Source organism: Tachyglossus aculeatus, chromosome 26 (genome assembly GCF_015852505.1).
Source record: "Tachyglossus aculeatus isolate mTacAcu1 chromosome 26, mTacAcu1.pri, whole genome shotgun sequence".
NCBI lineage: Eukaryota > Metazoa > Chordata > Mammalia > Monotremata > Tachyglossidae > Tachyglossus > Tachyglossus aculeatus.
In genome coordinates, this window is record NC_052091.1 from 3,179,520 (window position 1) to 3,196,641 (window position 17,122).

General features: G+C 57.1%; 1 protein-coding gene across 1 annotated transcript in view; it reads left to right on the forward strand.

Moving 5' to 3' along the window:
- Positions 1 to 17,122, forward strand: part of SLC8A2 (solute carrier family 8 member A2) — a 31,573-nt gene that overhangs the window by 1,164 nt on the left and 13,287 nt on the right. The window contains exons 2-5 of the mRNA XM_038767434.1: positions 206 to 352; positions 2,868 to 2,944; positions 7,870 to 8,771; positions 9,342 to 10,290. Coding sequence (XP_038623362.1) covers positions 7,892 to 8,771; positions 9,342 to 10,290 — 1,829 coding nt within the window. The 5' untranslated portion in view covers positions 206 to 352; positions 2,868 to 2,944; positions 7,870 to 7,891. The remainder of the gene's footprint in view (positions 1 to 205; positions 353 to 2,867; positions 2,945 to 7,869; positions 8,772 to 9,341; positions 10,291 to 17,122) is intronic.

The following is a 17,122-nucleotide window of genomic DNA, read 5'->3' on the forward strand; positions in this document are numbered from 1 at the left end:
TGCACCTTCCTACCTGGAGCATCCCTGTTCGTCCTGTAGGGATGTGAAGGGGGTGGGTCCCTGCCCCCCTGGCTGGGAAGGGTGGGACGGAGGGGGATGGTCGATGGAGGAGAAAGGGGAAGATTGGGGGGCGCCTATGGGATCTATAGGGGGATTCGAGGAGGCGGTGAGAACCGGTGCTTGCCCACCCCCTCCGCACAACCAGGAGTCCCGGGCCCAGAACCAGGAGTCCAGGCCTCCCCCGCAAGATCTCCCACCCGCCGACTCAACCTGAAGCCACCCCAGGGAGAAGAGGCAGAGAGATGCTGGGCGTGTGACAGTAGGTGTGAAAATCCCCCGCGGGAACCAACAGGTGTGTGGCTGTTAGGGTGGAGGTAGGTGAGAGGGTGGGTGGTAGTATGTGCGGAGTCCACGTATGTCGGTTCTGGCCGGCGCGTGGGCTCGTCCGTGTGTACGGGTGGCAGTGGGAGTGGATCATGGATGCTTGTGTGAGTCTGGATGTGCCAGCGGACGTGGGCGAGTGTCCGTCGGGGCGTGTGATGGGTTTGACACGACGCAAGTGGTTAGAAACCACGAGGCTAACACTTGCGGTATCTGTGAAGCCTTTTCTCTGGGCTAGAAAGGAGACCGCACTGATCAGAGCCGTCCCACCTGGTCGAAGAACCCCCCCATTTTACCGCTGTGGCAACTGAGGCAAGGAGGAGGCCATGCCCAAGCTCATTCATTCATTCAATCATATTTATTGAGCACTTACTGTGTGCAGAGCACTGGACGCTCAGTGGAAAGAGCCCGGGCTTTGGAGTCAGGGGTCAAGGGGTCGAATTCATTCATTCATTCGATCGTATTTATTGAGCGCTTACTGTGTGCAGAGCACTGGACGCTCAGTGGAAAGAGCCCGGGCTTTGGAGTCAGGGGTCATGGGTTCGAATTCCGGCTCTACCCACTGTCAGCTGGGTGACTTTGGGCAAGTCGCTTCACTTCTCTGGGCCTCAGTTCCCTCATCTGGAAAATGGGGATGAAGACTGTGAGCCCCCCGTGGGACAACCTGATCTCCTTAGCGCTTAGAACGGTGCTTTGCACATAGCAAGCGCTTAATAAATGCCATTATTATTATCCAAGCGCTTAGTCCAGTGCTCTGCACACAGTAAGTGCTCAATAAATGCGATTGAATGAATGAATGAATGACTAAGCGCTTGGGAAGTCCAAATTGGCAACATAAAGAGACGGTCCCTACCCAACAATGGGCTCAGTGGCAAGTGGTGGATCTGGAAACGGAACCCGGATCTCCCAAATCCCGGGGCCCACGTTCCTTCCCACTAGGCCTCCCGGCCTCCGCTCTTCATCAAATCCCTGCCCCCAGCAGGGCGAGGGGTGGCGGGTTCGGATCCATTCATTCAATCGTATTTATTGAGCGTTTACTGTGTGCAGAGCACTGTACTAAGCGCTTGGGAAGTACAAGTTGGCAACATAGAGAGACGGTCCCTTCCCAAAAACGGGCTCACACGGCAGATGGGCACCGGGGTGGAGATGGGCACTGGGCCTCGGGGCAGAGGAGAGGAGGAGGAGGTGGGGGGCGGCCGGACCCCCTGACGGGCTGATCCTGGTGGTCTTGTCGACAGCCCTATATCCTTATGTTCAGAGAAGCAGCGTGGCTCAGTGGAAAGAGCCCGGGCTTTGGAGTCAGAGGTCACGGGTTCAAACCCCGGCTCCGCCAGTTGTCAGCTGTGTGACCTCGGGCAAGTCGCTTCACTCCTCTGGGCCTCAGGGACCTCATCTGGAAAAATGGGGATGAAGACTGCGAGCCCCCCGTGGGACAACCTGATCACCTTGTAACCTTCCCAGTGCTTAGAACCGCGCTTTGCACAGAGTAAGCGCTTAATAAGTGCCATCATTATTATTATGGATCGGTGGGTGGGTGTGGATGGTGTGTCAGTGTGGGTGGGGGTGTCTGTGTGCATGGATGTGTGGTGTGTGGGGGTGTGTGTGAATGTGCATATGTCGGAGCCAGCTGCGCCCTGGGTTTCCTTGGACAGGACCCCGGGAGCCGGAAGCAGATGGCTCCCAGCCTGAGATCCTGGAATCACGACTCTCCCCCCCCCCCCCCATTCCCGGGATGGGAAGGGACTGGAGGGGTCATCTCGGCCCTCCCCCTCCCTCCAAACCGGTCCCTGGGGGAGGCCTGGACTGGAGGGGGCGGCCCAGCCTCTGGAAGACAAGTTGGGGGGTGGGAGGTCTATGTGAGTGTGTGTGTGTTTGTGTGTGTGTGTGTGTGTGTGTGTTGGGGGGGGGGGTCTCTGCTGGGTGATGGACCGGAGGAGGAGACCGGAGCGGGTCCAACCTCCCTCAAGACCCACCAGTAACAAACCGGCTGGGGTAGCAGCGAGAGGGATGGGGGTTAGACTTCCCGGCGAGGGGAGGGCAAGGGAAGGCTGTGAGCCCACTGTTGGGTAGGGACTGTCTCTATATGTTGCCAATTTGTACTTCCCAAGCGCTTAGTCCAGTGCTCTGCACATAGTAAGCGCTCAATAAATACGATTGATGATGATGATGATGATGAGAGAGAAGGCCCAAGAGAGGCTCGGGTCCCAGGGAAGAGAGTCAGGGACCCACCTGCCCCCCCACCAAGGGCGACCCCCCGGGGGGCGGCGGGGAGGGGGCCCTCGCGGGGTTTGTAATTCCCCTAAATCATTCATTCGCAGCTGCTAATTAGGCATCCCAGACCGTATCATTACGGTCTGCCGAGGGAGGGAGGAGGGGAGGGGGCTCGTCAGGAGACACCAGGGTCGTCTCTGCCGGAGCTCGGAGCTCCAGAGGGGGATTCCCCGCGGGGGCTTTCCTGAGTCTAACCTCCACCCCTCCCGCTGCAGGCTCCGCCGAGGTTTCTTCCCCGCGTGGCCCGGTCATCATCAACCCCGTCTGAGGGTGGCGGAGGTCGGGATCCCAGGTGAGGGCAAGGGGGGAGCGGGGAGGGGGGCAACGGGGCCCCGGGGGGCATCCCTCCCTCCCTGAAGCGCTCTCCGAGAAGACCCCCGCCCCCGGGGGATTGGGGGGGGGTGAAGGCAGGGGGCTGGACGGGATGACCCCCCACCCAGGAGGACCTGGTCGCTTTGGGGTGGCAGGCCGGAGATCTGGAAAGGGAGGGGAGAGGCAGGGGAGAATTTCTCTGCCCCCCCCCAACCTCCAGCCCCTCCCCCCTCCAGCCTCCGCATCCCCCCCCCCCAGCTTTTTATAGCCTCTGCCACGGTGATGGGTTTCCATGGCGACGGGGGGCGTGGCTCTGGGGGATGGAGGAGGAGGCCGGAGAAGATGCTCGGGGGTGGAGCGGGGAGGGAAAGTGGATCCCCCTGCTTGGGGGGGGGGGTCGACTTACATGGGGGACAGGAGACCCCCTCCCCACCCCCACCCCGCCTCCAGGTCTCCGGCGGTCGTCACCCCTTGAGGCGGGGCTGAGGCAGAGACAGAGACCCACGCGCAGCAGAGAGACAGAGACATGCCCACTAGGAGAGACAGACTGCCCCAGACACAGTAGGGCTGCAGACCCAGACACACGCAGGAGCCTGGCGACACGCAAATGCAGAGACACACACCCACCGACCCTCCTCGGACACACAAACCACACGTACACACCACGCTGCCTCTGATTGGGAGCGCAGGTTTATTAGGGTCAGTGTCTTGTTCTCACCTTAGAACCGCTCAGAGCGCACAGTCACACCGATTCAGTCGCCACACTGCCAGGCGTCTATCCCCGGACACACACAAACACACGCATAGGCCCTCGTTCATTCATTCACTCATTCAATATTTATTGAGCGCCTAATGTGTGCAGAGCACCGTACTAAGCGCCTGGGAGGGTACACTACAACAGCGAGAAGCAGTGTGGTATAGTGGGTAGAGCCCGGGTCTGGGAATCAGAAGGTCCTAGGTTCTAATCCCGGCTCCACCACTTGTCTGCTGGGTGACCTTGGGCAAGTCCCTTCACTTTTCTCTGGGCCTCAGTTCCCTCAGCTGGAAAATAGGGATTGAGACTGCGAGCCCCACATGGGACGGAGACTGTGTCCAACCCCATTTGCATGTATCCACCCCAGCGCTTAGTACAGTGCTTGGCACATAGTAAGCACTTAACAAATACCACTATCATTATGCCCCCAGACACACATATACACAGTAATTCATTCAATCGTATTTTTTGAGGATTTACTGCATGCAGAGCACTGTACTAAGCCCTTGAGAGAGTACAATACAATAATAAACTGACACATTTCCTGCCCACAACGAGCTCACAGTCTCAAGAGAGGACTTGGTGGCCGGGGGGTGGGGAGAGGCTGAAGAAGATCAGTCAGTCCATCATATTTACTGAGCGCTTTCACACTGGTCTAAGCGCTTGGGAGAGGGCCATTTAACAGTATAACAGACACATTCCCTGTCCACAACTAGCTTACGGTCTAGAGGGGGAGACAGACATAAATAGAAATAAATAAATAAATGACGGAGATAGGCAGAAGTGCTGTAAGGGTGTGGGGGTGTGTGCAGCGCTTAGAACAGTGCTTGGCACATAGTAAGCGCTTAACAAATACCGATATTATTATTATTATAAAGGGAGCAAGTCGGATGGATTCAGAAGAGTTTGCAGCCCCTCCCTCTCCTCCCTCTAGACCCCAGTCGAAAAGGGGAAGGGGGAGAGAAAGGGGAAGAGTGTGTCGGATTCCTGACAGCAACCTGATTTCGTGGAGACCCGATGTCTCATTTCCTTCAGGCAGATGGTACCCCGGGGGCCTGATGTGTAGGCCTGATGATTAGGGTATTTGTTTAGCGCTTACTATGTGCCAGGCACTGTACTAAGCGCTGGGGTGGGTACAAGCAAATCAGTTTGGACGCGGTCCTTGTCCCGCGTGGGGCTCACAGCCTCGATCCCCATTTTACAGACGAGGAAAACTGAGGCCCAGAGAAGTCAAGTGACTTTGCCCAAGGTCATGCAGCGGACAAGTGGCAGAGCCGGGATTAGAACCCAGGATTTCCCAGAAAGGGGGAGAGAGAGAGAGGAGGTTCTGGCTCAAGCCAGCACCTCTCCACGGAGCACAGACACCCCCCTCCTTCTTCCCCTCAACCGGGGGATAGAGGCAGGGGGATGGATGGGATGGGTCCTGGAGGGCAGAGGCAACTGAGGCAGCAGTTCCCCAGGAAACGGAGTGGGACAAAGGCCCAGGATGCGGGAGGGACGGGGAATTTACAGCCAGGGAGAGAATCAATCAAATAATCAATCAATCAATCAATCAATCAACAATATTTATTGTGCCCCTAGTCAATCAATTGATGATATTTCTGAAATGCGCATTCTGTGCAGAGCACTGTATGCAGCGCTTAGGAGAGAACAATACAGCAGAGTTGGCAGACACGTTCCCTGCCCACAACGAGCTTACATCCTACAGAGGGAGAAAGATATTAATAATAATAAATACTTTATAGTTTATAATTTAAAGATATAAGTGCTGTGGGGTTGAGAGTGGGACATTCATTCATTCGATCTATTTATCGAGCGCTTACTGTGTGCAGAGTACGCTTGGGAGAGTATGATGTAACAATAAAAGGACACATTCCCTGCCCACAATGAGCTTAAGGGTCTAGAGGGGGAAATAGCAGATGCCCAAAACACCCTTAGTGTTTGGAAGAATACACCAGAGGTAGTAAGCACGATTCCTGCCTTCAGGGAGCTTACAGTCTAGCTGGGGAGACGGACAGGAAAACACACTGCAGGTCTGGAGCCGCAACGCGGTGTACAATAAGGGTTACTGGGGTGGGGAATTGAGAGATTCATCAGGGAAGGCTTCCCGGAGGAGATGGGCGTCGAAGAAAGGGATGTGAAGGGGGCTGAGGGGTCGCAGGCCGGAGCAAGGGAGGGTCAACAGGAGGAGGAGGGGTAAAATTGGGCAGGTTGGGGCTGAATGGGGAGAGAAATGGCTCAGATCGAGCATCTCCCAAATGAACTTTAGTAGTGCGGAGCAGGATAATTTGGTGTGTGTGAAGGGGTGTCAACCAATCCATCAATCAGTCGTATTCACTGAGCGCTTTCCTGTCAGTCCATCGAATTTACTGAGCGCTTACCCTACGCAAAGCACTGTACTAAGCGCTTGGGAGAGTACACTAGAACAATAAAGAGACGCATTCCCTGCCCACAAGGAGCTGACAGTCTCGAGGGGAGACAGACATGAATGGAAATTATAGACGGAGATGGACGTTAGCGGTGTGGGGCTGGGAGGGAGGATGGAAAAAGGGAGCAAGTCAGGGCGACGCGGAAGGGAGTGAGAGAAGAGAAAAGGAGGGGGGAGCATCGTACTAAGCGCTTGGGATTGGACACGCTAATAGAGTGGGTAGACCAGTTCCCTGCCCATGACGAGCTGATGGTCCAGAAGGGGAGACGGACTTTACTATCAATAGACACAAATAACAGGGATGGTATTTGTTAAGCGCTTACCATGCGCAAGGCACTGTACTAAGCGCCGGGATAATCACAAGCAAATCAGGTTGGACCCAATCCCTGTCCCACGTGGGGCTCACAGTCCCCATTTTACAGATGAAGGAACTGAGGCCCGGAGGAGCACAGTGACTTCTCAAGGTCACGCAGAAGGGCAGAGAGGTGGAGCCGGGATTAGAACCCATGACCTTCTGACTCCCAAGCCCGGGCTCTATCCACTCCGCCATGCTGCTTCTCATTAGATTCATTCATTCATTCAATCGTATTTATTGAGCACTTACTGTGTGCGGAGCACCGGACTAAGCGCTTGGGAAGTCCAAGTCGGCAACATAGAGAGACGGACGGTCCCTTCACGGCCACTTGTCTGGCACTTTGCGGAAGAGTTGCAAGTGCTGTTCTTATTCATTCATTCATTCAGTCGTATTTATTGAGCGCTTACTGTGTGCAGAGCACTGTACTAAGCGCTTGGAAAGTACAAGTCGGCAACATATAGAGACGGTCCCTACCCAACAGCGGGCTCACAGTCTAGAAGGGGGAGACAGACAACAAAACATATTAACAAAACAAAATAAGTAGAACAAATATGTACAAGTAAAATAAAGAGTAAAAAAATGTACAAACATATTCATTCATTCAGTCGTATTTATTGAGCGCCCACTGTGTGCAGAGCACTGGACCAAGCACTTGGGAAATACAAGTCGGCAACACATAGAGACGGTCCCTACCCAACAGCGGGCTCACAGTCTAGAAGAGGGAGACAGACAACAAAACAAAACATATTAACAAAACAAACAGAATTCCTAGCATTCCATCTCTTTGTAGATGGCGGAAATATGACTTTGAGAAGCGCCATGGCCTAGTGGATAGAGCACAGATCTGGTATTCATTCATTCAATCATATTTATGGAGCGCTTACCGTGTGCGGAGCACTGTACTAAGCCCTTGGAAAGGACAATTGGGCAACAGATAAAGACAATCCCTACCCAACGATGGGCTCGCCTTCTAGAAGGGGGAGACGGACAACAAAACAAAACAAGTAGCCAGGCATCGATAGCATCGCAGAGTGGGGCGGTCACGGGTTCTAATCCCAGCTCCTCCACTCGTCTGCTGCGTGACCTTGGGCCGGTCACTTGACTGCTCTGTGACCTCGTCAAGGCCGTGAGCCCCACGGGGGACAGCCTGATTCCCCCAGCTTTGGGAAGAGTGCTTGGCACGTAGGAAGCGCTCCGCAGATACCACCGTCGTTCTTCTACTTATAATAATAAGTGTCGGGGGGTCGAGGAGTGGGGCGGAAATACGTTCCCGACCGGTGGGCGGCCTCCAGGCCGTCCAACGCGGGCCGGTGGAGGGAAAGGGTCTCCTGACCCTTGCCCCTCGCCCCCGCCGCGTGTCTCCCGCAGGCCAGCCGCCCCGCCGGGCCCGATGGCCTCCCGCCTCGCCCCGCGCCCCGTCTCGGGGACCCTGCTGCTCTGGGCCGTCCTGCTCCTGGAGCCGGCGGGCGCCACCCCCGCTCCCCCGCCGGACCCTCCGGCCAACGCCTCGCCGCCCGACGCCTGCGCCGGCTCCACGCGGTGCCAACCGGGGGTCCTGCTCCCCGTGTGGCAGCCCGACGACCCCTCCCTGGGCGACAAGGCGGCCCGCGCCATCGTCTACTTCGTGGCCATGGTCTACCTGTTCCTGGGCGTGTCCATCATCGCCGACCGCTTCATGGCGTCCATCGAGGTCATCACGTCCAAGGAGAAGCAGATCACCATCACGCGCGCCGGCGGCGAGACCAGCGTGGGCACCGTGCGCATCTGGAACGAGACCGTGTCCAACCTGACGCTCATGGCCCTGGGCTCGTCGGCGCCCGAGATCCTGCTGTCGGTCATCGAGGTGTGCGGGCACAACTTCCAGGCGGGCGAGCTGGGCCCCGGCACCATCGTGGGCAGCGCGGCCTTCAACATGTTCGTGGTCATCGCCGTGTGCGTCTACGTCATCCCGGCCGGGGAGAGCCGCCGCATCAAGCACCTGCGGGTCTTCTTCGTCACGGCGGCCTGGAGCGTGTTCGCCTACGTGTGGCTCTACCTGATCCTGGCGGTCATCTCCCCGGGCGTCGTGCGGGTGTGGGAGGCCCTGCTCACGCTCGTCTTCTTCCCCGTGTGCGTCGTCTTCGCCTGGGTGGCCGACAAGAGGCTGCTCTTCTACAAGTACGTGTACAAGCGCTACCGCGCCGACCCGCGCAGCGGCCTCATCGTGGGCAGCGAGGGCCGCGGGCCCAAGGACATCGAGATGGACGGGGCCTTCCTGGGGGCCGGGGCCCTCCTGGGGGGCGGGGACGACGGCCTCCCCGGGGGCGGGGCCTCCCCCTACCCAGGGGGCGGGGCCTCGCCCTTCCCGGGGGGCGTGGTCCCCTCCCACCAAGGGGGCGTGGCCTCGTCCTTCCCGGGAGACCTGGCCTCCCCTTATCCAGGGGGGGCATCCAACCCGTATCCGGGGGGCGCATCCTCCTCGTATCCAGGGGGAGCATCCTCCCCGTATCCAGGGGGAGCATCCTCCCCGTATCCAGGGGGAGCATCCTCCCCGTATCCAGGGACCGCATCCAACCCGTATCCAGGGGCCGCCTCCTCCCCGTATCCAGGGCCCGCATCCCCTCCGTATCCAGGGGCCTCCTCCTCCCCGTATCCAGGGCCCGCATCCCCTCCGTATCCAGGGGCAGCATCCTCCCCGTATCCAGGGGCAGCCTCCTCCCCGTATCCAGGGAGCGCCTCCTCCCCGTATCCAGGGGCAGCATCCTCCCCGTACCCGGGGGCCGCGCCCCCGCCTCCCCCGGGAGGCGCCCCGGCCGAGGCGTCCTTCGGGGGCGCGGGGGCGTCCCCTCCGCGGGCCGGCGCGGGCGAGGCGGGTCCGGCGGGCCCCGGGCGCGCGGGGCCCGAGGACCGGGAGCTGGCCGAGAGCCGCCGCGAGGTGATCCAGATCCTGAAGGAGCTGAAGCAGAAGCACCCGGACAAGGAGGCGGCGCAGCTGGTGGAGCTGGCCAACTACTACGCGCTGCTGCACCAGCAGAAGAGCCGCGCCTTCTACCGCATCCAGGCCACGCGGCTGCTGACGGGCGCGGGCAACGTGCTCCGTCGCCACGTGGCCGAGGCGGCCCGGCGGCCCGGCGACGGGGGCTGGGGCGGCGACCGGGGCCCGGGGGAGGAGGGCGGCGACGGCGGCGACGGCGGAGACGACGACGGCGACGAGCCGGCGGCCGCCAGCCGCATCAGCTTCGAGCCCGGGGCCTACCACTGCCTGGAGAGCTGCGGGTCGGTGCTGCTGGCCGTGGCCTGCCGCGGGGGCGAGGGCCGCAGCACCTTCTACGTGGACTACCGCACCGAGGACGGGTCGGCGCGGGCCGGCTCGGACTACGAGTACAGCGAGGGCACCCTGGTGTTCAAGCCCGGCGAGGCCCTGAAGGAGCTGCGCATCGGCATCATCGACGACGACATCTTCGAGGAGGACGAGCACTTCTTCGTGCGGCTCCTCAACCTGCGCGTGGGCGACGCCGAGGGCATGTTCGAGCCCGACGCCGGCGGCCGCCCCAAGGGCCGCCTGGTGGCCCCGCTGGTGGCCACCGTCACCATCCTGGACGACGACCACGCCGGCATCTTCGCCTTCGCCGACCGCCGGCTGCGGGTCAGCGAGTGCGCCGGCGCCGTGGAGGTCCGCGTGGTCCGCGGCTCCGGCGCCCGCGGCACCGTCCGCCTGCCCTACCGCACCGTCGACGGCTCCGCCCGCGGCGGGGGCGTCCACTACGAGGACGCCTGCGGGGAGCTGGAGTTCGGCGACGACGAGACCATGTGAGGGCCGGGGGCGGGGCGGGGGGGCGGAGGAGGGCGGAGGGGGGCGGGGGGGGGAGGAGGGGGAAGGGGGAGGTAGAGGACGGGGAGGAGGGAGGGGAGGAGGAGGGGGAAGGGGGAGGAAAAGGAGGGAGAGGAAGAGGAGGAGGAGAAGGAGGAGGAAGAGAAGGAGGAGGAGGAAGAGGAGAAGGAGGAGGACAAAGAGGAGGAGGAGGAGGAGGAGGAGGAGGAAGAGAAGGAGGAGGAGGAGGAAGAGGAAGGGGGAAGGAGGAGGAGGAAGAGGAGGGGAGAAGGAGGAGGAAGAGGAAGGGGAGAAGGAGGAGGAGGAAGAAGGGGAGGAGGAGGAGAAGGAGGAGGAGGAAGAGAGGAGGGGAGAAGGAGGAGGGGAGAAGGAGGAGGAGGAAGAAGGGAAGGAGGGGGAGAAGGAGGAGGGGAGAAGGAGGAGGAGGAGGAAGGGAAGGAGGAGGAGAAGGAGGAGGAGGAGGAGGAGGGGAGAAGGAGGAGGAGGAAGAGAAGGGGGAGAAGGGAGAGGAAGGGGAGAAGGAGGAGGAGGAAGAGGAGGAGGAAGAGGAGAAGGAGGAGGAGGAGGAAGAGGAGGAGGAAGAGGAGGAGGAGGAGGAAGGGGGAGAAGGGAGAGGAGGGGGAGAAGGAGGAGGAGGAGGAGGAGAAGGAGGAGGTGGAAGAGGAGAAGGAGGAGGAGGAAGAGGAGGAGGAGGAGAGGGGGAAGGAGAGGAAGAAGAGGAGGAGGAGGAGGAAAAAAGAGGAGAAGAGGAGGAGAAGGAAGAAGAGGAGGAAGAGAGGAAAAGGAGGAGGAAGAGGAGGAAGGGGGGTCGGAGTCAGTGACCATCTCCCGGCGGCTCCTCCCGGGGGTCCGGGACTACCCTGACTTCAAAAGCCAGTCCCGCGGAGGAGAGAGCCGGCGGACAGCGGGCGAGGCGCGGAGGCTGGGGGCGGGCCAGCCTGGGGAAACTGAGGCCGGGGGGAAGGCCCTGGGTCCTGGTTCCCCGAGCAACAGGGGGCGTGCAGAGGAGAGCCACCCCCATCCCCACCCCCACCCCCCCGGGGGGCCCAGTCCAGCCCACCCTGCAGCCCAAATCTCGGACCCTTCCACGGGCTGGGACTCTGGGCTTCAGAGGGCCAGGCCCTGGGAGCCGGAAGCCGAGTCGGTGGTCTGGTCATTAGGGGGAAGGAGGTTAGGCTTTGGGGTGGGCAGGGACACAATCAATCAATCATCAATCAATCGTATTTATTGAGCGCTTACTGTGTGCAGAGCACTGGACTAAGGGGAGAGGCGGGAGGGTTGTCCCATGTGGGGCTCACAGTCTTGATCCCCATTTTCCAGATGAGGGAACTGAGGCCCAGAGAAGTGAAGTGACTTGCCCAAGGTCACACAGCAGGCATGTGGGGGAGGCGGGAGGGTTGGGGGCCGGGGGAGGTCCGACCTCCCCTCCTCCCTTGGAGGTCTTCCTCACGCGCAATCCTGTGAGTGTGTGCGAAACGCTCCGTTTCCTCAGCCGTGTGCCCAGAGTAGGGTGTGTATCTGTCGGAGTTAACTCTGTCTGTGTGAACGCACGACCTTTTTGCGCAACGGTGCTAGTGTGAGTGTTTAAACTCTTTAGCAAACCCCTCCTTTCATTCATTTATTCGCCTTTATTGAGCGCTTACTGGGTGCAAAACACTGTACTAAGCGCTTGGGAGAGTTCAGTATAACAATAATAGCATTAGGCTATTATTAGACTAATAGCAACCCTATTGTTGCTATTACTAATATCAATAATTATTATCAATAATAATAACAATAATAGTACTTGTTAAGGGCTTACTAGGTGTCAAGCAGTGGTCTAAGCGCTGATTCAAGTTGGACCCATTCATTCATTCAATCGTATTTATTGAGCGTATTTATTGAGTCCCTACCCATGGCACGAGAAGCAGCATGGCTCAGTGGAAAGAGCATGGGCTTGGGAGTCAGAGGTCATGGGTTCGAATCCCGCCTCCCCCACATGCCTGCTGTGTGACCTCGGGCAAGTCACTTCACTTCTCTGGGCCTCAGTTCCCTCATCTGGAAAATGGGGATTAAGACTGTGAGCCCCACATGGGACAACGGCATCTCCTTGTATTCCCCCTAGCGCTTAGAACAGTGCTTTGCGCATAGTAAGCGCCTAACAAATACCAACATTATTATTATTATTGTGTGCAGAGCACTGTACTAAACGCTTGGGAAGTCCAAGTTGGCAACATCTAGAGACTGTCCCTACCCATCAGCGGGCTCACAGTCTAGAAGGAGGGAGACGACGGTCCCTGTCCCACATGGGGCTCACAGTCGAAGCAGAAGGGAGCACGAGTGTTTAATCCCCATTTTACGGATGAGGTCGACTGAGGCCTAGAGATGCGAAGCGACTTTCCCAAGGTCACACAGCAGGCAGGTGGCGGGGCCGGGATTAGAACCCAGGCCCTCTGACCTCTAGGCCCACACTCCATCCCCCAGGCCACGCTGCTTCCCTCAAAATAACTCACAGATCGGAGGAGGGAGTTAAGGGGAATGTGTCTGGATTTCAGATTCTCCCGGCTGTTCAATGGAAGGTGTCCAGTTCTCTTGAACGTTTCTGGCACTCCTCTCCCACAATCCTGCAGGATGGGGGGGCACATCATCATCATCATCATCATCAATCGTATTTATTGAGCGCCTACTATGTGCAGAGCACTGTACTAAGCGCTTGGGAAGTATAAATTGGCAACATAAGGGCACATGAGTGCCCCTTCCTACATCCCCATATATACATAAACATATATATGTATATATGTTTGTACATATTTATTACTCCATTTATTTATTTATTTTATTTGCACATATCTATTCTATTTATTTTATTTTGCTAGTATGTTTGGTTTTGTTCTCTGTCTCCCCCTTTTAGACTGTGAGCCCACTGTTGGGTAGGGACTGTCTCTGTATGTTGCCAATTTGTACTTCCCAAGCGCTTAGTACAGTGCTCTGCACACAGTAAGCGCTCAATAAATACGATTGATGATGATGATACCCAGTGCTCCGCTGTAGTAAGCGCCCGATAAATTCATTCATTCATCCATTCAATCGTATTTATTGAGCGCTTACTGTGTGCAGAGCACTGTACTGAGCGCTTGGGAGATAAATACGATCGACCGCCGTATCCCCTCCCCAACCGGGCGCCCAGCTCTCCCCCAGCTTCGGGAAAGGGGTAAACTGGGTGGGTGGGGAAAGGGCAGGAGGGGACGGAGCAGGGCAAGCGGAGACTCGGCACGTTGAGCTATAATAATAATAATAATGATGATGGCATTTATTAAGCGCTTACTGTGCGCAAAGCACTGTTCTAGGCTCTGGGGAGGATACAAGGTCACCAGGTTGTCCCACGTGGGGCTCCCAGTCTGAATCCCCATTTTACAGATGAGGGAACTGAGGCCCAGAGAAGTTAAGTGACTTGCCCAAGTCACACAGCAGACAGACAAGCAGCAGAGACTCGGCACGTTGAGCTATAATAATGATAGCATTTATTAAGCGCTTACTATGTGCCAAACACTGTTCTAAGCGCTGGGGAGGTTACAAGGTGAGCAGGTTGTCCCACAGGGGGACAGTCTTCATCCCCATTTTACAGATGAGGGAACTGAGGCACAGAGAAATGAAGTGACTTGCCCAAAGTCACCCAGCTGACAACTGGCAGGGGGCGGGATTTGAACCCATGACCTCTGACTCCAAAGCCCGGGCTCTTTCCACTGAGCCGCCGCGTGGGAGCCGAGGAGGCCCCAGCGGACGGGGCCGGCTGCCGTCAAGCGCGGTTGGCTCTCCCTCTCCCTCCTCTGGTCTCCCCCCAGCCACAGAGAAGCAGCGTGGCTCAGTGGAAAGAGCATGGGCTTTGCAGTCAGGGGTCATGGGTTCGAATCCCGGCTCTGCCCATTGTCAGCTGGGTGACTTTGGGGAAGTCACTTCACTTCTCTGGGCCTCAGTTCCCTCATCTGGAAAATGGGGATGAAGACTGTCCCCCTGTGGGACAACCTGTTCACCTTGCAACCTCCCCAGCGCTTAGAGCAGTGTTTGGCACATAGCAAGGGCTTAATAAACGCTATCATTATTATCATTATTTGAGCTCAACGTGACGAGTCTCTGCTGCTCTCTCTGCTTGCCCTGACTCCGCCACTTGTCTGTCAGCTGTGTGACTTGGGCAAGTCACTTAACTTCTCTGTGCCTCAGTTCCCTCATCTGTAAAATGGGGATTAAGACTGTGAGCCCCACGTGGGACAACCTGGTGACCTTGTATCCTCCCCAGAGCTTAGAACAGTGCTTTGCGCATAGTAAGGGCTTAATAAATGCCATCATTATTATTATTATTACAAGGGGCTGGGGCAGGGACTGGTCCTCCTCCGCAACGACCCCCCTACTCCTCCCCTGTGCCCCTTGCTGTCTTAGACCCCACCAGCCCCAGCCGGAGGTCTCAAGGACAGCGGGCAGAGACCAGCTCGGCCCTGCTGCGGGATGAAGCCGCCCTCGGTGGGGGGCGAGCCTTTCTTATAAGAATAAATAATAATAATAATAATAATAATAATAATAATAATAATGGCATTTGTAAAGCGCCTACTATGTGCAAAGCACTGTACTAAGCGCTGGGGGAGGTTACAAGGTGATCAGGTGGCCCCACGTGGGGCTCACATTCTCAATCCCCATTTTACAGATGAGGGAACTGAGGTTCAGAGAAGTGAAGTGACTCGCCCAAGGTCACACAGCAGACATGTGGTGGAGCCGGGATTCGAATCCGTGACCTCTGACGCCAAAGCCCGAGCTCTTTCCACTGAGCCAGGCTGCTTCTCTAAACACTGTTCTAAGCACTGGGGGGTACGAGGTGATCAGGTTGTCCCACAGGGAGCTCACAGTCTTAATCCCCATTTTACAGATGAGGTAACGGAGGCACAGAGAAGTGAAGTGACTTGCCCAAAGTCACACAGCTGACAAGTGGCAGAGTTGGGATTTGAACCGATGACCTCAGACTCCAAAGCCCGTGCTCTTTCCACTGAGCCACGCTGCTTCTCATAATAATAATGATAATAATAATAATAATAATAATAATGGCATTTATTAAGCGCTTACTATGTGCAAAGCACTGTTCTAAGCGCTGGGGAGGTTACAAGGTGTCAGGTTCACACACAGGGGAATCACAGTTTTAATCCCCATTTTCCAGTTGAGGTAACTGAGGCCCAGAGAAGTTAAGTGACTTGCCCAAAGTCACACAGCTGACAATTGGCGGAGTCGGGATTTGAACCCGTGAGCTTACTATGTGCCAAGCACTGTTCTAAGCGCTGGGGAGGTTACAAGGTGATCAGGTTGTCCCACGGGGGCTCACAGTCTTCGTCCCCATTTTACAGATGAGGTAACCGAGGCCCAGAGAATCAATCAATCAATCGTATTTATTGAGCGCTTACTGTGTGCAGAGCCCTGTACTAAGCGCTTGGGAAGTACAAGTTGGCAACAGAAGGGAACAGAGAAGTGAAGTGACTGGCCCAAAGTCACACAGCTGACGATTGGAGGAGCCGGGATTTGACTCCAAAGCCCGGGCTCTTTCCACCGAGCCACGCCGCTTCTCCACGCTTCTTCTCTGCCAGCCTGCCTCAGTTTCTCCGTCTGTCTGTCTGTCTGTCTTCAGCGCCCGGGCTTGCTGGCATTCTCCAGTCCCAGCGCGCTGGTTGCTGTGGAGACAGACTCGCCCGTGGCACTGTGTGAGCGGGCCCCGGGGCCCACGCCCACGCCAGTTCTGGCATTGCCAGGCTGGGGGTGGAGGACTGGCAGCTTGGAGGCCCAGGGCATCCAGACCGTCCTGCCCATTTGGGGGGCGGCGGGGGGCTCCGCTGTCATCGCATCCATCCCTCTGTCTCCGCCCTCCGCAGAGACTTCCCATGGCAAGGAAACCACCCCCCTCCTCCACCTCCCCTCCACCGTCCTTTCGTGAAGGAGCCCCACACTCGTCTTGCTGTAATAATAATAATCCAGAGCTTAGTACAGTGCCTGGCACATAGTCAGCGTTTTACAAATGCCACGATGATAATAATAATAATAGTAATAGTGGCATATGTAAAGCACTGAGTCTGTGCCAGGCACCGGGCTAAGCGCTGAGCCCACTATTGGGTAGGGACCGTCTCTATATGTTGCCAACTTGTACTTCCCAAGCGCTTAGTCCAGTGCTCTGCACACAGTAAGCGCTCAATAAATACGATTGATTGATTGATTGACTGAGACTGATTGTCTGATTCCCAGACTGAGCCCCTTCCTTCCTCTTCCCCTCGTCCCCCTCTCCATCCCCCACATCTTACCTCCTTCCCTTCCCCACAGCACCTGTATATATGTATATATGTTTGTGCATATTTATTACTCTATTTATTTTACTTGTACATATCTATTCCATTTATTTTATTTTGTTAGTACGTTTGGTTTTGTTCTCTGTCTCCCCCTTTTAGACTGTGAGCCCACTGTTGGGTAGGGACTGTCTCTATATGTTGCCAACTTGGACTTCCCAAGCGGTTAGTACAGTGCTCTGCACACAGTAAGCGCTCAATAAATACGATTGATGACGATGGGGTGAGCAAATCGAGTTGGACACAGTCCCCGTCCCACGCCGGGCTCGCAGTCTCAATCCCCATTTTCCAGATGAGGGAACTGAGCCACAAAGAAGTGAAGTGACTCGACCGAGGTCACCCAGCCACCCCTCTCTCCTCCACAGGATTCCCCCAGGGGGAGTTATTCGTTCATTCATTCAATCGTATTTATTGAGCGCTTACTGTGTGCAGGGCACTGTACTAAGCGCTTGGGAAGGACAAG